Genomic DNA, 22,549 nt, shown 5'->3' on the forward strand with positions numbered 1-22,549 from the left:
AAAAAATTACCCATAATTATGTTTTACAAACCTCACCCAAGAACAGAGCCTAAAGAGTATTACTATTGTATGTATGTGTTACATTTTATGCATGCTCACAATTCATTATTCTCATGACTACTAACATTTCTAAATGTCAATATGTTGAGACAGGCACAATAGCGTGGCTCTCACATATAAGTCACCTCTAGCCATATCCCCATATAGCAGCATCTATCTCTGTGTTGCAGTGTGAAGCCGGTATTATTGGAACAGACATTCTGAACATAAACAGATGGCACATAAGCCGCAAGCACTAGAGGCTGCTGGCGTTATTTCAGCTGAGGAAGTTTTAATGAAATTCACAAAGTACACTGCAAGATTGTAGAACAATGCGCTATAAATATTTTAGTCGCACATTTATGAAAAACATCAAGCAGAAAAACAAAGAGATGGGAATATGCTTCTACAGAAAATGTTCATTAAAGCAGAAGCCAGGCTGGATCTTGCTTTGCTCACCCAGTCCAATGCTGGGACCTAGCAATTAGCCAATTAATGAAGGTCATAAAGGATTAAAGAAAAAAAAAGAATCCCAAAATAGATTTCAATGTGGGTGCAGGAACAGACCTGCCCTTGTTTTGTTTCCTAATATCTTCTTGCCATATACCTAGCAAATGCTACAACTACACCAATTCACTTTGTTTAGAGAGGAGAGATACAGAATGTACAGTGAACTGATGAAGTGCATCTGGAGTATATAATACAAGTGCAGTGTGGAGTATAAAATTAACAGCGTGAAGGATATACCATACAACACAGGTTGTTCAATATAATCATTCTATAAATGTAACAAAGCATAACAAACTCTATATTGTACCTTTTGTCAGTTCTTTGTTGTCACTAAGGCCACCACACAAGGATATAGCAATAGAAGGCAAATCCCGAATCCCATCAGAGATGCTTTCGACTCCGCTATCGACTCCAGAGCTTCCCACGGATTGCGGCGATTGGTTGGTGGATCTGGTACCATTTTCTCCTGCAATTTTACCGGCTCCAGGGGGCTCACCACTAAAAAAGAACACAAAGAAAAATTAAGCCACATTAAAAAGTTACAGAACTATAGGAGACATAAAAGGAGACTGAACTGACATAAGTGATAAGGATAAACCCTTAGCAGAAAATAAATAGTCTTTATTGGTAATTGCAGTTACTACTTGTTGCTGAACTGGGGCTTTTTATGTGTTGTACAGTATTTCAAGACTTTATTAGCATTGTCAGTTACCTAAAACATGCAGCAGCTCATGAAGTGCATTCACAGTGATATCCCTACAGCAAATGAAATCACATTGTCATAGCAGGGTGTTCTCCTCCACCTGTGTCACTGTCTCATTTGCAACCCCTATTTATTGATTAGCGCAGAGTAATATGTTGGCACTATATAAATACTGTTTATTTATTATAATATTAAATAGCAAACAAGCTATAAAGTCTTTGATAGGGTTTGAAATAAAATGATGTATAACATGGTTAAAGTTATCCCTTCTTTGTAAATGCTAATGTGCTTAAACCTAGTACCAACAAGCTTTTAATGTAACCATTGTTTTCAGTAGGAAGCAGGTTTAGGCAACAACTGAAACCAATCAGCAAGTTCAAAATTATTTTAAGGAAACAGAAATTTAGCTCAGAAAGAGGTTTACCTGAATCTAAACAGCACCTCATAACGTCAATACCAGTGCATCTACTGAATTGCATGAGAAATCTGTTACCATTACCTTATTTTTCTTTTTTTTTCTCCCAATTAGGCATTTTGTATGGGAGAGTTGGCAAAAAACTTTCAGTGGATCTGATTAGTGTATTACTTATAGCCAATATCAGAAACTTCAAAGTGTAAAGAAAACAACTTTAATTTTCTAAAGAGTCCCAGAACTCCAGGGTGGATAGTAATGCAAACACTGACCCCCTCCCATGATCACTAGCTCAAAGGTAACAGTCTATGACCAGTGACCACAGGAGATGGTTTCTATATAATAATTCATCCTGGTTTTCTGATTAGCTTCATAAGAATTCTAACCAAACAACCTGACATTCAGCTGTTCTTGCTATAAACTGTAAGTGCTCTTTACCTAAATGTCTGCACAAATCTACTTAACTGGCCATTTGCCACTTGCACTAAGCCATTAAACTTTGCTTTGCACTGCAATAAAACGAATGGACATAATAATGTTCCCTAGTTTTATTGATGCCGTCTATGTTCATTCCTATTGTGAATATTTGTATCACTATAAACATAATGTATGCATATTTTGCAGCGGAGTTTTTGGAGTGATGTGCTGCCAGGAAGCTTCCATTACCATAAGCGCTAATGAATAACTTCAAATACACCATTAAGCTCTTTTCTCCAAGCCATGGAAACATTTTTTAACACATTTAGTATAACAACCAGAAATCTGATATTAGGCTTACACTGTACATATTTTACAAGGATGGTTCAGGCAGGAAGCATTTGATAATGGGTAATAAAAGAAAAAGAAGTGTGCCAGGTGAGTGTCACCACTGTAGTTGATGTTCTCTAGAAGTGCTAATAGCAGAAAGATGGAGAAATGTTACCGAGTCTATGGAATTATAAATTTTAAAACATGTTGCTATAAAGCTATAGGACAGTGTTTCTCAACCAGGTTGGTATGGGGTTATGAGCAATTTGTGACACTCAGGTCATTTACACTGACACCAAAGATATTTTTGGCTATCTGTAAGGGGAATCCTTCCTACTAGTCAACAATGTAAGTGGCATTCTTCCTACTGATTATGCTAATTTACTGTGAGCTGTGGATATAGTAAATATAGGTGGGGTTCCCTGAAGACCTGAAAGTTATTTCAAGGGTTCCGCCATGTTAAAAAGGTTGAGAAAGGGAAAGGCTGCTATTGGGTATATCATGTGTGTATCACAAGGACAAAGACATTACTTCACAAACATTTTTGCATACAATTCTTCTGCATGTATTAGCTGTGTGTTTTGCTAAAAATAAAAGTATGATGTTAACAGAATTGAAAATCCAAGTACCTTTTTGGGAAATACAAGGCAGCAATTTCAGGATCCATGCAGGTGATGTCATCTAAATAGACACCATCAGTTCCAAGATGTCTGCTCCGCTTATCTGGAATACAGAACATATAGAAATCAGTGATAAGTGCATACACATTCTCCTGTACATATGCTGTATGTTCTCTCTCCAGTAACTTCATTAAGCTGCTATCATTCATTCTGGTGGACAACCACTAAGCTCAGTTTCAAGAAGTTTATTTTTCAATCCATTTAAAGAGAATGAAAGAATTGCACTGAAATAGGGAGCAGAAAAGACAAATGATATGATGAATCCAAAAGAACCAAGCAGATTCCAATATCTTCAGTTGATTTAATTACAATGTGTATATGTAACCTAATTCTATATACCGTAAAAAGAAGACCGTGTATAGGTAGGGCTTCATGCTCACTGCTGATAACTTAAAGGAGAAAGAACAGGTTTGTTCGGTCAGTTAAGTTTTATTGGGTGTTCAATAGGGAGATTCTCCAGTACATAAAACTACTTAAAAGTAAAAATAGAGCGAAAGGGAAGGGAAAATCCATCAATGCAATGCCCAGCAATAGCAGACTTGACAACCAAAGCACACAGCAAACGTGGCAAGTACCAAGGTTTGTATCACCATTTATTTTGTTAGGTTTAAAAACATTTTAATTGAATTAGAATAAAAAATGAGAACGCTCTAAAAGATAAACTAATGGATTTCTAACTGTTGGATGTTCTCAGATTGAATATAATCCTCACTCATTAAAGCTAATATTGGCTTTCTAGATGTTGCCGTGGGGGTAAAGTTAGGAATATGGAAATAGATTTGAGAATAGTTTAAATAAAACAGGATTCTCAGTGTTATCACACCTAAAACAAAAGTGGAGCAACAGACCATAACTGCATATCTGGCAGTGATCATTTTGGCAGTTTAGTATAGGGGGTGTAGGGACATAGAGGACAACCCTTTGGTGATTTGTAAACGTATAAAGGTCAGGAACCTCCACTTTAGGGCAAATTCCATCCGACATCCCTGGCAAGTTTTTTTTTATTTGGCAAAGCTCTACAAGTTGCAATCAGGCCCCGAGTATCCTGAAATTGGCTATATTGATATAAACCTGGATAGAAAATGTGTTTAGATGTGAAGTATGTAAACGGCATTGTGCTTTAGTAGTACAGAGCTGGGGATAAGTGAGGTGTTCACATTGGAGATGCATTAATGCATTTTAATATTTGGCTCAGTGTAAGTGTTTACTTGTTCTGCCATTTACATTCCCTCTCTGGAAAAACACAGATTGCTTCAGGAACTGAAATTTGCATACTGTTGTGTCTTTCAGCTGCTGCCAGCTTCCCAAAAGCAAACAACTGAGTGATAAGTTGACATTGGAACAACATAACTTTTAAAGAAGAATAGAACAAAATGGCAACGGTGCCGAATATTCTAAAAGAACAGAACGGATTTGGAGTCCCTGCATTAAATATTTTTATCTTTGCCAGTTTACAATGTAAAATCACGTTTTGGTAAATGGGTATAGTTTGTAATTGTTTGTGGACATGGATACAGCCATATGTACTCTTCACACATAGGCTGTGCCCTGTTTGTAGTGATGCACAATTATTCCACCAAAAGGAGCAACAACATACTGAATTATTTCAACTTCTTTCAATGCATTGTACTTTACCATACAGGTGTGCGATAGTCATTGGTTTGTAAATCCTAGGAGCTATAAGCAAGGGAGTTTTGTGTGCAGAGGAATGTAGAGGTGGCAATTGGACCTTTCGGGCTACCTACACTGAGTACAACATGGACAACCTATGTCCCATTTATAAATTCTAGTTTATAACCATAACTCAAGCCAATTACCTTTTTTCTTGGATGGTGAGTCCGTCTTGCTTGAGTTGGTTGGTGGTGTGTTTATACAGATAGCTAAAGTGGTGGCTTCTTCACATATGGGAGCAGCAGCTGCAGCTCCTAAGGACTCAAGGTCAATCTCAGTGGCACTCAGTGGCTCTAGTTCCGGACCCACATCCTCCACAATACATAAGGTTGGCTGGTCAGCAGCTATCAGAGGTGGAGTGACTTTTCTTTCTTTAGAAGTGCTTGATATGATCCTGAAATGTGTGCTTTCGGAGGGGTTTATGTTTATTATAGTTGTGTCCTTCACTTTGTGTGGAGAAGACTGATAGGAAAAAAGTCAAGAAAATATACATTATATATACTGCAGAACAAAATGTGAAAAGTGGACATCTTGCACAATCGAATGACAACCCTTGTGTATTAAACGGTCCTAAATTTGCTGAACTGGTGGCATTACAAATCATCACCCCTTCCTACTACCATCTGCCACCTCATTCCCTATATGTCTGCTCAAGCCATGGACAAAATTAGAGGGAACCCTCATTTTCCATCAAAAATATTACAACAGATAATTGCTACACTGTCCAAATACCTTTCCATTGTAATCTCCAGGCCTACCGAATCCAAACATGTGAGATGGCAAACGTTTACATAAACAAATAGGGTACAGAAATGACCTTAATTCTTGTTTTAGAGTTTGACTCGCCAATTTTTCCCATGAGACAATATACAGCTAGAAGTTAAACTAGAACCAGTCAATGGAAAAAAGAAATAATTTTTGGAAAGATACTTTCTAAGGTTTATTCTTCATGGCCTAAATGATACAGATCCTTTTAAGGGAAAAAATAAAATGATTCAAAGCAAAATTTTTGCAAAACAGAGAATGGATTTTGCCATTAGTCAAGAATATTATTATCATTATTTTTACTTGTTTTTTTTATAGCGCCGACATATTACGCAGCGCTTTACAATGCCCATAGTCATGTCCCTAACTGTGCCTCAAAAGGGGCTTATAATTCAATGTCCCTACCATGGCTATACATCATTTGCACAGTCTGAGGCCAATATGGAGGGGAAGCCAAATAATTTAACTGCATATTATTTTATTGGGGGATGTGGGAAGAAACCAAATTGCCAGGAGGAAACCCACACAAACACAGAGAGAAAATTCAACATATGGCAAAATTCATGATATGGTGGCTTTCAGGTATGTGCTGGGCTTTATATGATTTTTAGTGCTTAGAGAAGCTTTATAGGCACTGTGAGCATGAGCCTAGAGGAACAGAGATTGACCCTAACTGTCCTATTGCACAGGAATGTCAATTTTTAACTTCACCCATCAATGACATGTGATAAAATGAGGCCAATTTCAAAATTGTTGATTTCATTAAATTAAGTTCAGTAAAGTCAACTTTTCAGTCCCTACTTCTACTAAATGTGAAAGGTAAGAGAGATGTAAGCAAACCGATGGTGGATTTAGGGACAGATGTAGATTGGATAAATACATTTTCACAATTACCTGACTACACTATTCTGCAAAACATATGTTGTACTAGTGGAAAATAATCAATGACAACAGAAATTCACATGTAAGTGTAGAAAAAAAAAAAAAACAGCCTGATATTAGCAAACCGTGCCCTGTGCTCCTTTTTATTTACAAATATTGGGCTGGTGTCATCTTTCTTGGGGTGATAAAGGCAAGAATTTTGGTGGCATTAAAGAAGATTTTCTGTATTTACATCACGTGTGATTTATGATGGATGTAGTACTTTAACCTCCCTAGTGGCAATCCTGAGTTTGACTCGGGGTGTATTTACCCCTGCAAAAAGTCACACTCGGGGTCGCTTAAAACATAAAAAGAACACACTTACCTTTCCCCCCCAGCATCCTGCTGCATGCCCTCCTCCTCTAATTTCCAGCCGTGAACTGCAGAGACGATCTCCGCAGGAGGAGCGGCGGGTAATTCAAACAATTTTGTTTTGGATTCAATACAAAATAGCTGTATTGAGTCCAACACAAAGAAATCTTTATATAATATATAAAATTATATATTATATAAAATTATAATATATATATTATACATGGTTCTGTACAGTTATATTATATCTTTGCAAAACAGAAGGCATCATTCTGAGGCCATTAGTAATTGACAAGTATGAGTTACCTACCTTGGTAGCCTGAGGTAGCTCTCCCCAGGCCCAGTGCATTGGGGGCTCGCTGGATGCTATTCCACGTTCCATAGGTTTGCTCACCAGCTCAGAGTCGCTCTTAGGCGTTGCAGGACGGGAACCTGGAGGACTGAGCAGAAACATCAAAATATATTTCTAGTCTAGGAGTGAAATTCACCAAACACTGTTTCTTAATAAACTCCAGGTACCCAACCTGCAGACCAAGAGCCATAAATGGCCCTTTTGTACTCATAGTCTGGTAATGAGGCTCCAAGGAACAGCAATCCATAATTTCTGATAGATAAATGGTTTGGTTTCCTTTTTACTGTAGTGTCCTTCTCATTTAATTATTTGTGTTTTTATCTCTCACCTTGCAGATAGATTTCAATATCAAATATGGCATCAGTCCTTTAGAAGGGGCTTTGGAGAACACACGTGTCAGATTTATAATGGCAGTGATTTGTAACATACGACATATCCCCAGTCTCAGACTGGTTCCTCCAGCTACTGCCTTAGCATATCTGCAGGTTTTAACCACCTTCTGTATTACTGGCACAGTCAGACATTTTTCTGTAATTACAAATATTATACAATGTATTTTGGTGATATTAGAGCCATTCTTAAGCCTCTTTACAATAGGTAAGCTGAAATGTAATGCATGAAGAAATAAATGGCCCTTTAGTAATGTAGCTGGACACACACACACACACACACGCCAACTTTGGCTGCAGCTTTGGACAATTCCAATGCAACTGAAGTTCAAATGCATGGCAATATCCACGGTACACACTTTATATTACATCAAACAACCTAATAACTTCCAGGTTCACTTACCATAGGAGACTGAAAGGGACTATCTGGTTCATATAAGCCACCTACTTCCAGACATTTCACATATTTTAACTCTCTTTGATCTGAAACTGGCCAAAAGGATATAGTAGTTCGGAAATATATTGCACGATGGGTTGGGGGAAAAGAAAACTCACATTTATACAGATCGCACTCATATGATGGGAAAGATCCCTTGACTTCAGAAGTCACACAATAAATTAAATAGTACACCCCCTGAGTAGTTTATTAATTGTAATCTAAACCAACAGATAAAATAATCCACAAACTATATCATAAAACCAATGAAACTTTTAATAAATAATAACCAATAAAAACAACATGTAACAAAATGTGGAAATAGAAAATAAAGGTTTACCATCCAAAGAATAAATGATGGACAGTGACTGAAGTAATTTACTATTCATTCAATATTTCATATTCGCTCAGGTCACTTTAGAACCAAATTAGGCGACACGTTTCACAGATATACTGCTTCATCAGACCCAGGTTCAAATATACAGCATGTCCCACATTACATGGATGAAGCATTTGATTGCACTCAGCCAATTGCTTTACGGTTTCTGGAAGGCATTATTAAAGGCCAGAAATGTGTAAAAGAGTCCAAAAAAAAAAGGTATGTAAAAATATAGGCAAAAGGCACACTGTCACTGAGCAATACATACATACATGCAAATATAGCTCTGACATATAGCACAGCGCTGTACAAAGATCAGCAGTACACTCACATGAGTCTCAGTCATATGTCTAGCAAGTTTGGTTTAAATGTCTCCATGCAATTCTGAGTGATGGTGGAACATAGCAAGTTTGGTTTGAACGTCTCTATGTATTTCCTAGTGATGACATACACACATCCAAATAAAGCTCTGGCATATAGCATAGCGCTGTACAAAGATGACTGCTGCACTCATATGAGTCTCAGTCATATATATGGCAAATTTGGTTGAAATGTCTCCATGCGTTTTCGAGTGATGGTGGAACATACATACATACGTCTAATTTTATATATAGATTTATTTAGCTCAGACATATACCATAGTGCTGTACAATGAAACACTGAGCTAGACCCATCAGTCTCTGTACAGAGGAGTCGACACTTTAATGTCGGCAGTCACACACTATTTATATACCTCTGACATATACCACAGCGCTGTACAAAGATCAGTGGTGTCATATGTCTAGCAAGTTTAGTTGAAATGTCTCCATGCGTTTTCTAGTGATCACATACATACAAATATAGCTCTGACATATAGCACAGCGCTGTACAAAGATGACAGGTGCACTCACATGAGTCTCAGTCATATGTATGGCAAGTTTGGTTGAAATGTCTCCATGTTTTTCAAGTGATGGTGGAACATACACACATACATACAATTTTATATATATAGATGATAGTTAGTGGATGATTGTGTCTGCTGGTTTAGATAACATTCCCTAAACTATTCACTGGGGGAACCTTTTTCATTTATTATAAGTTCAACAAGTATACAAGGTGCACCTTGTATACTCCTCACTGGTAATAATCCGGGTACCAACCTTTGGCCTGGAGTCCACTCTCCATCAGAATGTGGGTGCTTCTCAGTTTTGGAGAAAGAAGTGACCTGTGATTGGTTCACCTCAGAGATCCAGTCGCCAAAGCTACTCTGAACAGACGATCTATAAAATAAAGTAACATTGTCAAATAAATTATCAATAGCTTGCATATTTCTTTTTATCTATCCTGATTTAATTAAAATACTGACAGATGCTGTAAATAACCTAACTGTAACACTCATTTCTTACATTCCCAATCCCTTACCATTATATGGTCAGGGTCTAAAATATATGAACTGAACTCCAGGTGGAGCTTAAATTTGTTTTTTTAACTTACATGCTATCTATTTGTTTCTATGATTAACGAAACATGTTTACAGAATTCAATAGCTCAAGTCCAAATCTAGGAAGAAATATTATTTTTGTATATTTATCTGTGTATTGCCATTCACAGTACTTCAACATTTGCTCATTGTTGAAGATTTCAACAATTCTGACCTTACCGTGAGGAATCCCTTCCTTATTCGGAGCTTAAACTTCTTTTCCTCCAGACACAAAGAGTGCCCTCTTGTTCTTTGTAATGATCTCAAAGTCAATAATGGGGAAGACAGTTCTCTAAATGGACCATTTATATATCTATACAAGGTGATCATATCTCCCTTAAATGTCTCTTCCCAGGGGAGAATAGATTCAGTTCAGCTAATCTCTCCTCATAGCTGAGCTTCTCCATTCCTTTTATTAGTTTAGTTGCCCTTCTCTGCACTCTCTCCAATTCATTAATGTCCTTTTTGTGAACTGGTACCTAAAACTGGACTGCATATTCCAGATGTGGTCTGACCAATGCTTTGTACAGGGGTAGGATAATGTCTCCATCTCTGCAGTCTATTCCTCTTTTAATACAAGAAAGTATTTACTAGCTTTAGATATTGCAGCTTGGCATTGCATGCTGTTATTAGGACATGCTGTCAAAACATCCTGCACTATAACTTCTTTCCACTAGATGTGCTCATACCCTCACTTCACAGACTGCTTCGAACGCTGCATTACATTCTTTATCTCTAATTAGTAGTAAGTGAGTAATTTATTATCAATTAACGAAAAAACTGTCTGGAAATGTCACACTTGAGTAAGTTAATTCTTAAAGTATAAGTAAAATCTGCTTGCTGGCATGTACTGACATCCTGCCTTTTTCTATGGCAAAAATGATTGTAAAGTCTCTCTTGTTTGAACACAGTGCAAGCTGTTCTTTTGCTTTTTTTGGATGGAAAGAGAAGGTAGCAAGACCTTACAGGTAATTACATGTTGCTTCACCAGCAAATAAAAATCAGATCTCCTGTCTAACAGAAGTTTGTAAATCTGTTGACAGCACGGAGAGAAATACAAATTTTTGGGTATATAGAACAGCTCACATAAATGTATTTTATCTGTGTATTTGGCCTGGATTTCAGCTTTAAAGCAAAATTTGAGAGCAGGCAGGTCTTTATTGCAGAAAAGGACAGGTGATAATTTGTTCTGCAATAAAACAAACATACTAACCTGCCAATTTGCTATTTAAAAAAAAATCACATGCTGCAGATGCTGGGATCTGTATATTCAAGGATCCAAGGGGGCTGTTGGAACTAAATTAATCGATCAACATAGCGAAGACAAGAAGATAATGGTGGTGCCAGCGACAGAATGAGGACAGGTGAGTGTATTGAAGAAATTGCAATCAGGCAGTGATGTATTATTGTTTGCAGAAAGGGCATTGTTTGTCTCTTCTGCAATAAAGGGCCTACCCATTGCAGTTTTTTATTTTTACATTTAGCTTCGCTTTTAATTTTTTAATTATTTTTACATTTAGTTCCACCAGCTGCCATTACTTGTTGTTCCTTCCTAACTAGTAGTAAAAAGTGATTGCATTTAAATTTTTCTAGTTTTTGGTACTTGGTCGACCTCTCAATTTAGAAGAACCATGAATAGTATAAAAGAAGAAGGCAAGCAACAGCAAAACCAAACAGGAAGCCAAGAGACCTCCACACCAAAGGAGGGGGTTCATGAAGCAGGTGATCAGTTTTGGGGTTGCATATTTCTGCTTTATTCCCATCAATCTAGGATTAGAAATAAAGACAAAACCTCTGTGCAGGTAGTCCCTGAGTTAAGGACATCCAACATACGGACAACTCTTAAATATGAATAGGGCTTCCCTGCTCGCTTGTGTGCAGGACGGAGGCTTGATTAGGAGAAGGGGGGGTTTGCATGACATGACAGAAAAAATCTTTTGCTAAACACAGCTGAGGTTGTGGGTGATCCTAGAGACTGAGCTCTTCTGCAACCTCTTGTAACTCTTTAATGACCAAGACAAACTCTGCAGTCTCTGAATGGCTACAAAATATTTTTTTTTGCTTTGTTTGTGGTTAACTCACAGTGGGGATTTTATGCAGTAACTGACCCCATGCTGCCTGATAATATGTTGAGACAAACATCTGTCCTAATTGCATTTATTAAAATACTGTACCTGTTCCAACTTACATACAAATTCAACTTAAGCACAAACCTACAGTCCCTATCTCGTAAGTAACCCGGGAACTACCTGTATAGGTCTAAAACTTTTAAAATCTACCTGACAGTTTCCAGAGGTTCTGTCTCTTCCTCTGAGCTCATTTCCATGGTAAACATGTCATCATCTTCTGTTGTGTCCCCATTATCTTCTCTCTTCATATTATCCAACTTTGATTTCCTCCTCCGTTTCCGTCTCTTCTTCACAGATCCACTTGTGGTGATGTCTGCATTGGGCTGAGTATTTCCGGGAATCTGGGAAGAGACTCCAGAATCCAGACTTCTACTCCATTCTACCGAACTTCTCTTCAGCTGGTTCTCCATGAGAGTCGCTCCTTCCAGTAAGATAGGGGAGGTTGCCAAATGTGACGGGATGGATTCCTGCAACAACACAAGGCCACCAAGTTATTAAAAGTGAGGTCTTATCTACATATTTATTAGCATCTCAGATACATTATGTTACTTTTCCAAGACTTTATTTAAGCCTTATCCATGTGGGAATAAATGTGGAAACTGCACACAAGATACAATGGCACAAATTTGTAAGCTGCAGATCATGAATCTTCCTTAAAAAACACCTTTTTCATTTTTTTAATCATTTTTATTTTTGCCCAGAGTTTGCCTAAATCGTGCTATGTTATGACCAGGAATTCCAGGAGATCTTCCCTGCAGGTTTTTCAGAGGGGTTATACAAACCTGGGAAGATTTCTATATCTACAATAATCTCAAGAAAACAGACTCAGAACTGAAAGGAGACAGTATATTTTCAAGATATTTTTAGCATATTCTAGAATGGTAACAGCATTTTTGCACTGATATAATAAAATCTAAGCCTGGTGTAAAAACATGTTTTGGTCCAAAAATAATAATGGGTTACATTTAGACTGCCTCCCAACCCCAAAACCTTGACGCTACATAAAGTAAATAATAACCATAGCTCCCCTGGTTGATGCTTCACTCTCCTCCTTCTCTGCATTTCTCCTGGCTGATTTGCTGGTCAATATAATGGTGAATGCTGAAGGAGAAGGAATAGGCCACGCAGTGATTTGGGCATATTCTTGTTTTTGGGATAATGAGCCTGACTTATCAAAGCTCTCAAAGACTGGAGTGGATAGACTATCATAGGTGAACTTGGGTGATCCACCAAACCTGGAATGGATCTGGTCAAGGAATGAAAACATTTGCCAAACAGGAAATTTTGTTATGAAATCTATTCCACTTTAGCTAGAACAGATCACCCATAATAGAGCTTTAATAAATCAGACCCAATGTGAGGATTTGAAAAGATTCCTAAAGTTACCTTCTGTATGGTCCTGGGGTCTCTTTAGAAAGTTATGTGTTAGGCTGAAACTTATGTTTGGGGTAGTTGACTTATTCTTACAATTTGTGGTATGTTTATCACTACATTAAACCATTATGCATTGTCACCTAAATGAAATATGATATGCTGTATAACTTTCCAACATTTGAAAGTTCCGCTGTGATTCTGCAAACTCCCCATTAGTTTTCAATTAACAAAAAGTCATTTGGATTTAAAGAGTCCTCAGCAATCTGCCCCCAACTATTTCACATGTATCTAGGCTTTGAGTTAACATATTACAAAACTCAGTGGAAAATTATGAAAATCATTGACGTCCGATGGGAAAACTGGTGTCCACCAATCATTGAGCCACTGGAAACTTGGAGACAATTAAAATGGAAGATGTCAGATGGCTGATGGAAAGCCAGTAAGCATTTGGTCAACAAATATGTCAGTATAAGACACATAATAGCATAGATACCGTACAGGGGTACTGGTTCCCTGTCCCAATTGAAACCAAATCAACTGAACTTTAGTGCATATGAAATGTACAAAGTAAGTGAACTTTTTCCATTTGGAATAGCAAGTATTAGCCACTGACAGAATGTCAACCTGTTGTCTTGGGTTGCTGTCAACATATCACAGGTTACACAGCGATTGTATGTCTTGCCAAAAAGAAATATTTCAGAATCATGTTCATTAGTCAGCAAGCCATTAAAGGAAGAGATGTAATCAGGAGACGTCTACTAAGACAGCGCTATTAGAGGGGTTTGTGTAATAGACTATTCCTTTCTCTGTTCAGTATATCAGCACAACAGGAAAGTAGCTGCTTATAGTTCAGTTTTTCACAGATCTTGCCAACAAATTCCCTACCCACTCCGGATGGGTCCTTATACGGCTTGTGCACCAAGAAGCCAGCCAAGGGAATACAAAACAACGTCTGTCTGTGACCCGTGCAATCACTGGGGTATTATATGAATGTGGCCAGCCTGTATTCTGCAGAATGTCAGAGAGCAAAGACATTAGAAAATAGAGGCTGACTAATTACTCACATGTCACCTTCACAAATAGGAGATATCTTCTAGTATATTCTATACTCTGATGACTGCAATCTCTGTGGGGTGAAGAATGATACGGATATATGTACTATGATACTGCTAGGTCTTAAAACTCACATGCCCGCAACGCTGGCTCCTTTCTAAAATACAGAATGAATTTCACTGAAATATGACACAGCATGAACCTTTTTGGTTGCTTTAGATCAGCTTGTGCACATTATTGAATCCATAGCACATACTAATATGGATATATTGTTCAACTTTGCTTGCTGAAAACCTGGCCCCCACTCCCTCCAGCTCTGTACTATTGATCTATCACTATAGGGCCTCCATCAGAAAATTATCGGCCCCATGCTAGGTAAACTTCCTGAGCCCCCTCCTCCATATCCAAAAATTCTAGCATTGCAAAAGTCAAGCTCTTCTATTTGGGGCACAGTACAGAAGTACCCCTTGCTCCCCTCCCTACCCAAAATGGCGGCCCTGTATCTATAATGTATGGCCCCACTGGCCAATGAGTGGAGCAATATATAAACCAGGAAGGTTGGTCATTATTTACATATCAGAGCAACACTGTGAAAACCCAATGTATCCAATATAGCTATGCGCCCAATATGTGCCTGGATTAATTTTTTTGGAATTTCATTTATTTTACTTTCAAAGTACAACTTACCTCATTATCCTCCATCTCCTCAACAAAAATGTAAAAGCTAGTTTTATTCTAGTAACCTTGTTTCCATATCTGCTTGTTTCCTTATCTTACTGTTCATGTTTAACATTGTTTTGCTGTGCCAAAGAACATATAACTGTCTCCCAACAATAAAAATGGAGGATGAGATCTGTGCCGAGACAGTTTCATAAGAAGGATTTCGTCATAGACTATTTATTCATCTGCCTGGATTCATTTTTTTGGAATTTCATTTATTTTACTTTCAAAGTACAACTTACCTCATTATCCTCCATCTCCTCAACAAAAAAAGCTTCTCCATTGTCTCCTAGTTTCATATGGAGATCCACACAATCTCCATTGATTTCAATATCCACCTAGCAAAAAACAAAAACAGGTTATGTTGGCAAGAATAGCCTACAAGAAATTATTGGAGACGTACCATTAAAATGAAAGATGCTTACACTCTCTGGACCCCCTTTTTATTTCACCTACCCTTAGCAAGTAAAAAATATACCAGAATATTTATATAACAGAAAAAAGGATTCAATGTTCCTTACTTTACCCCCATCCTTCTCATGGCCAATCTCACCATCTGGGAAGAGTATCACGGAATGTAGAACAGGTGAAGTGTCACGAGAATACCCCACCGTTTATGTGATTTGGGGATTTTAGCTGCCCTGAATTCCACTAAGTAAGTGAACCTTATCCTTGTCTAAGCACAGGATACAAAAAAGTCAGGGTTTTATATATGTGCATTTTCTCAGATATGTATATTTTTTACCTACTAAGAGAAAGTGATTTGAATAGCAACAGTAGGATCCCAGTTTTGAATCCCATTCAGCATTCTAGTTGTATGGAGTTTAAATGTGCTCTCTTAGTTTACTCTGAGCACTACCTTTTCCTCCAACATACAGGTAGGTAAATTGGCCTACCCCAAGACTTTGTAAGGGACATTTGAATGACTATAGTAGTGGCAGGGACAGTCAGTGATATGAATATGGATCAAGTAAAAGCGCTCTGTAATATGTTGAGGTTAGATTATAAGGGGGAAATTTAAAAACTAGTTGTATTCCAGTTACCTTGTTTCCTTATCTTACTGTTGATGTTTAAAATTGTTTTGCTGTGCCAAAGAACATATAAATGTCTCCCAACAATAAAAATGGAGGAAGAGATCTGTGCCGAGACAGTTTCATAAAAAGGATTTCGTCATAGACTATTTATTCATCTGCCTGGTATATTAGCAATAGCTTCTAATAGTTTCATTTCACATCTTGCTATATTATAACAATAATACAGTGAGATATTGAAGTATTGAAAGGACCTCCTCCACTGATCCGTAATAGCCCAAACCTCATAGTATTGTAGTGAAGTCAAAACAACATCTATAGTCAAATAATAATGAATATGATAAAAATAATATTCTTACCACTTTCTCCCTGGAGCGGAGAACTCCCATCTTCCCAAAGCGTACATGGAAGGGTGAACATTGCAGGTTGCCATTGGGCTGACGAACCACTATGACATCTATACAGCCAGAGAGAGTTGCGGGATTCAGTCCTCTGTACAGCTCCTTCACAGTAACAAATACTTGTCCCGCCAGCTGACCCACGTAATTCATGGTTTGAGCCTGCAGAAATCATTAAAGAAAAAGTCATATATTAATAAAGCAGCATTGAAAAGAATTTGGAAGTATACTGGAGCAGTCATGTTATTGTGTGCCAAGCTAAAGCTTGCAATCTAATGGTCAATGTCTGAGCAACATTAGTTATAGGCCAATCAATATGAACTGAGCATTCTACGGGGACAGGTAGAGCCTTTGAGGTACTTAATACCAGGATGTACCAGACGTTAGCAGTGCTTAATACACAGAAGGAAACGAATGTAGAAGCCACCGCCCCAGTAGTTTTTTTTTTTTGGGTTGTAAGGCAAGGACGTTTTAGGGTCATACAGGGACCACTTTTTTTTCCCAAACTGACAAGTACCATGATGGAGAAAGCAGTTGCACAGACAGCAATACTGGATGACAAGGGAGTGCTAAAGTTGGTTCTAGGTGGCAGGGAACAGTAGCAGGAGTGCTGGATAACAGGAAAGTGTTGGCAAAAGTGTTTGATGACAGGTGGGTAATATGTAAGAGACAGTGAGTGATAGGGAAGTCAAGGGCCCATGGTGTCATTGGGGCTGTGCAATTTGCGGTTGTGCTGGTTAACAAGGGGGTACAAATTGGATGGTGCTGTGTAGCAGGGGTGTTGGATGTCAAGAAAGTGCTATTATGCAATGTGACAGGTGGGTGACATGGAAGTGGCAGTGGGTGATGGGGTAGTGTTGTCAGGGTTCCTGGGTGCCAGAAGTATGGCAGATGCTTCTCTGAAAGGAGCGCTACCCAACCTAATATAGGCTCCTGGACCAAAATTACCCACTAATTAAAGCAATGTATAACTGGGTCTGGTTATAACATTGTAAACATATTTTAAGATGCTATGACCCTAAATTTGCCGTTTTAGTCACAAATGCTTTGTTTTCCACTCTTATCACCTCTTTTGCCCAGGTTGGCATCTCTGAAATATTTACATGGGGACACCTATGCCTTCCAGCTAAACCTTCTATTTAGTAGAAAATGCACAATATTGTGTCTTGATAATTTATCTATCTCACTGGTAATCTATCAGGCAAACATAGTCTTAAAGAAAGTAATGGGCAGTCACCACCATGGTATCCATAGGGCATGTGATCTTTTGCCTTGGCTTCAGGTCCTATGAAGAAGTTCAGTAGCAGCGTATTATTTATAATGAAAATAGGTACACTCTGTATTCAAAACTATAAAGTGATATGCTTATATTACCATATTCCCTATTAATCCAAATCAATTTTACATTCAATGATAGAGCCGTTTTAACAAAAAGTCTCACGCATATTGGATGTCACAGGAGAAGGCCAATGACATATAAATAACATGCAAAATCTGCTATAATTATGTTCTGCCAAACACTAGAAAGCACAAGAAAGCCAGCAATAAAGTCACAAATGGTGTGTCACCTAGTACACACAGCCTGGTCTCATGGGAGCCATATATCGATGTTACGTATGGTAGTTATTCTTCCCATCTGGATATTCTGTATGTAAACATCACTAATATTTCTGGCTTTTCTCATAACAGAGATTTTCCACTCCTTTATTTATTTTATTTCATGGCTACACATTCCAACATGTTCCAGAATTGTTATGGATCTCGGCCCAAAACTCAACCGCACAGCATCAGCACAACAGAGCACCGAACTTGGCAAGTTGTACCACATTAGCAGTTTTCAGAAGTTTCGTAACACCTTTCTTTGTTGGATATCAGGAAATATTTGTAGTTGTTATCCTCAACAGTTATTTTATTTCCATATGTAGAGCCAATAAATCATGCTGAACCGTGCAAAGAACATTTTGCCAATCACATCAATGCTGGGAGCCAATTTAGACATCCTGCTGCTCTGCGGACACCTGATTGATTAATTGTTTTTGTACAAGTCCCATCCCTTGTACTATGTGAATAGTTTTATTAAATTGCTATGATTAACGAAAAAAATTCCAAATGGTAGCCAGAAGAGAGCAACAAATAAGGAAAAGGCTCTTACAATTGTAAGAATTGCTGGTGTATCGTCTAATTCCAAGCCCTAGCACTGGCTCATCAGTGCCTTTATAATAAACACAGCATCTGATCAGTGCCTGATGCAAAGAAACTTACAATCTAATGTCCAAAACACAATGTTACAAGTGCACATTAATACTACAGCAAGTCTACTTGGTATGATGATTAATCTACAGTTATATTTTGGGCAGTTTCATTGATTTGAGCTAGAGAAGGCTGAACAAGATCATGTTGCCAACAATTTGGCACTTAGTGCATAGATTGATTTTGGCATATTGATACTTTTCCTTCTGTACCTGCAACAGTAAATATTTTTTCCTTCTGTACCTGCAGCAGTAAATATTACAATGATAATGTGGAATATGTAACCGGTTGTATGCATTAAACTTGAGGTGTAGGGTTTGTTCTGTATACCGGTCCAACATTACTGTTCATGTTTTGGGTTTGATAGGTCTTTGCCAAAACAACAGATGCTGTAAATAATATTGGTGCCAAAAATTTGATGCTAACATTTCTGGCGTCCTTAATCTTGCCAAACCTCACAGTGACTCATGAAGTTCAATTGACTCAACACTTAAAGCTAGCCAATAATGTTAACATAGTGATTCCGATGTCTAGTTTTGGAGACTGACAAAACCAGATTTATAGGTAGTAGTGTGACCAATTGCTTCATGTTAGTGCTTTGGCTATAAATAGCTGGAGGAAGTGCTGACTATACTTGAATTTAGATGGCTTGAAAAGTAAAAACACATTAAAAAGAGATATAATATAAATATAAATCACCGGTTCATAAATCTTTGATGAAATATTGGAATGATCAGTGCATTCGCTGCACCTGCCAACAACCTTACCCCATTGACCCATGTCTGTTGTGTGCCATGCTGCAATGCATCAGGCTTATATATAATGTTTTTTTATTTATATGTTATATATATATTATATTATACTTTACAGTTTGAACAGAAGGGCTCATAAAGGGGTATGGAGAAAGAGAGAGACCATTCAGGTGTGCTGTAGTGCAGAGAATTTTTTAACAGCACTAAACCACCCAATAGTCTACCAATTGGATATTGGTAGACCATTGGGTGGTGTTAGATTGGTATTTTGCCAACACTAAACCACCCAATGGTCTATTCAAAGAGTTGGGTAGGTAAGTACATGCAAGTGAAGGTTAAAGTGTAGTAGAGAAAGATCTGGTCATTTTCTGTGCTAGACTATGTTGCAGGCAGAGCTATATAAATGCCAGGACTGAAAGCACAAAAACCCAAATTCCTTGGAAAGGAAAACAGCTCCAATATACACATATAATCATTTAGTCTGTGTTGCCTGGCGTTCCTCTTTAAGAGACTTTGTCAATTTGCCCATTCAGGGTAATCTGACTTCTCTTGCTCTTTGTTCTCTTGCAAGAACAAACGTTTACCGACTACCTACCCATGATGCCAGTCTTTCCTACCCCTCAATATCAGTTCATTCTGCTTTGGAAGCCAGAAATCTCAACCATGTATGGCGTTCGAGCTTACAGTCTTAACTTTTCCCTTCTCCTTATATGACAGTCTGGACCTAGGAACTGGCCAAATAAAGTAGTGCATCCTGGAGCAGACTACATGTTCATCAATACCTGAAAGGACCTGGAATTTACAGAGGGCTCCAAAAGTGCCACAGGGTAACATAGAGGAGGTATTAGCTGGTGGGAGATTGTTCTTGCAGGAGTCCCTCTTCAGTTCTGCTCAGATAAACTCTTGTGATTGTAGCACAGAACAACACACAAGTGTTAGGAAGACCAAAGCATCCTCCAGGCCATACTACATTACTATGTACTGCAAATATAAAAAGAGGTGCCAATCCTCAGTTATTTGCACACTAAACAAAGAGCAGAACAACAAATCCATATGCAAACAAAGAAAAACATCATCTAAACCTATAAAGAAGTCTGCAATACAACATATAACTTTATTCACCTTTGAAAACAGTTGCAGCACACAGCAGCGATAGTAATCGCAGTGATAATAAAAATGCCATATGCTTGCCTCCTTTTAATCAGATGAAAAGCAGCTACTGAAAACCCTAACTCCCATGCTCCTCTGGCAAATCAAACAATTTGCTCCATTTACAGAGGACAGGCAGGTACAGGTCTCTGCAGTCAGTGTGCGGGGATGTAAAGAGTGCACAATGACATATATTCCTGGGTGTTACTCACACACGTGACAAATACTATAATTGTGTTATTTATTAACTGCATGATTAGCAATCAAAACGGTCATATCCTTTTATGCAATACACTGCAAACAACTAAAAGGTAGGGAACAGTATTCAATAAAGGAATAAATGTTACACTTCAAGCAAAACTTTTTGGATCCATTCAGACCTTTGTAGTGTGTTACTACACATGCGGTATTTAGTGCATGAACAGGCACTGCATTAAGTAAATCAATAGGCTACAGCGCTCAACCCAGATGTTTTTTTTTTAGCTGGATGGGTAGAAACTTTAGGTGGGTAGCAGTCTCAGTATTGTGACCCAACTTTTCAGTAACTGCTCAAAAACAGCCGGGTGGTTGCTTAAAAGTGCCAAGTGATGCACCACCCGCAAAAAAAGGCGCTGGGGAGAACACTGGGCTACAAAGCATAGCAATGGGAGAAAAACCAAACCTGCACCACAAGGTAGGCTATGTGCATTGTGGTTTACAGCAGAATTGTCCACTGGCATCTACTGCAGTTTTGTGTTAGAGCTCCTCAATAGATGATAGGCAATGCTCCACCTAAAATGCAATGCGTTGAGGTGAAATACCCATTACTGTAAAGCAACAGAGTGAAGCTAGACCTATTAGGACATTATTGGGATATTTTTCCCCTGGGCAATTAGGATCAAACGGGTGTCTGCAGAATGTCTCCACTTGTACCTTTATATCAGCCATTCAAAACCAGGATTCTGTAGAAGCTTTGGGGTTCCTCCAGAGGTCCTTTTGGCTTTGAATTACTGACCTATTGGACGATGCCTGCAGAGTTCTGGGAACAGCACCACTTGTCGTAGTTAGGTGGATGACTCTAATAATTCTTTCCATTGGCCACCAATTTAAAAGGCTTTTTTCCCCTTTACCATTGCATAAAATGCTTGTAGTGGGAGACCTGCAAAATGTCAAGGTTTCTTAAGGGGTAAAATGATTGAAAAAGTTTGTTCTAGAACACAAATGTTGCATGACAGTAGCTGTCATCAAAAAGGCAAATCACAACTACCCATTTAACTGCACAATAAAATCCACAACAGCTTGAAAAAAAAATGAAGAGAAGCCAAGAAATTCACAAAACTAAGTTGGCAAAATTATTATCGCTTATAAAACCTCAAACTTGCACAGGTCGAGAAAGTTGAGTAGCATGTAATGTAAACATAATTCAAGTCATAGCAATCTCAGAATAAAGCAAGCAGCACATTGCAATCAGATAATTGAGATTTTAACACATTAAACTCTTTAAGCTTATTTCTGATTACTTTTAGCAGCTTACAGAACACCAGCATGGAAGCGCTGTGAAAACTTAATTAATGTAATTCCAATACTGTATACAGACTAAACTGAGACACAAAAGAATAGAAGCTTTATTTTATAACAGTGTTCCAACCTGCCAACATGGTATTGCATGACAAATGGAATAATCAATGACACCTTTGGGGTATAAAAGCTGAGCCCCTGACACTAGCATTGGCAGCGTGCTTCCCCTTTGTTCCATTTGCCTTTTTATGGTTCCAGCACGCTGCAAACAAAGCAGTTCATCCTAGAAAATTCCCCACTGAAATCCTGACAGCCAGTAATATGCCAGCAAAATTACATTTGTACAGCATACTGGATATATACTTCTATCCATCCACCTACCCTGTTTCCCCGATGATAAGACACTGTCTTATTTTTTTTT

The 22,549-nt window shown here is 38.1% G+C and overlaps 1 protein-coding gene across 1 annotated transcript in view; it reads right to left on the bottom strand.

Annotated features, from left to right (window-relative positions):
- Positions 1–22,549, bottom strand: part of LPIN1 (lipin 1) — a gene marked incomplete in the record, with an annotated part of 101,782 nt that overhangs the window by 34,910 nt on the left and 44,323 nt on the right. Inside the window, 8 exon segments of the mRNA XM_072407520.1 lie at positions 857–1,047; positions 3,041–3,134; positions 4,909–5,224; positions 7,071–7,200; positions 9,456–9,575; positions 12,055–12,371; positions 15,294–15,389; positions 16,442–16,642. Coding sequence (XP_072263621.1) covers positions 857–1,047; positions 3,041–3,134; positions 4,909–5,224; positions 7,071–7,200; positions 9,456–9,575; positions 12,055–12,371; positions 15,294–15,389; positions 16,442–16,642 — 1,465 coding nt within the window.

This window comes from Pyxicephalus adspersus, chromosome 4 (assembly GCF_032062135.1).
Source record: "Pyxicephalus adspersus chromosome 4, UCB_Pads_2.0, whole genome shotgun sequence".
Classification (NCBI taxonomy): domain Eukaryota; kingdom Metazoa; phylum Chordata; class Amphibia; order Anura; family Pyxicephalidae; genus Pyxicephalus; species Pyxicephalus adspersus.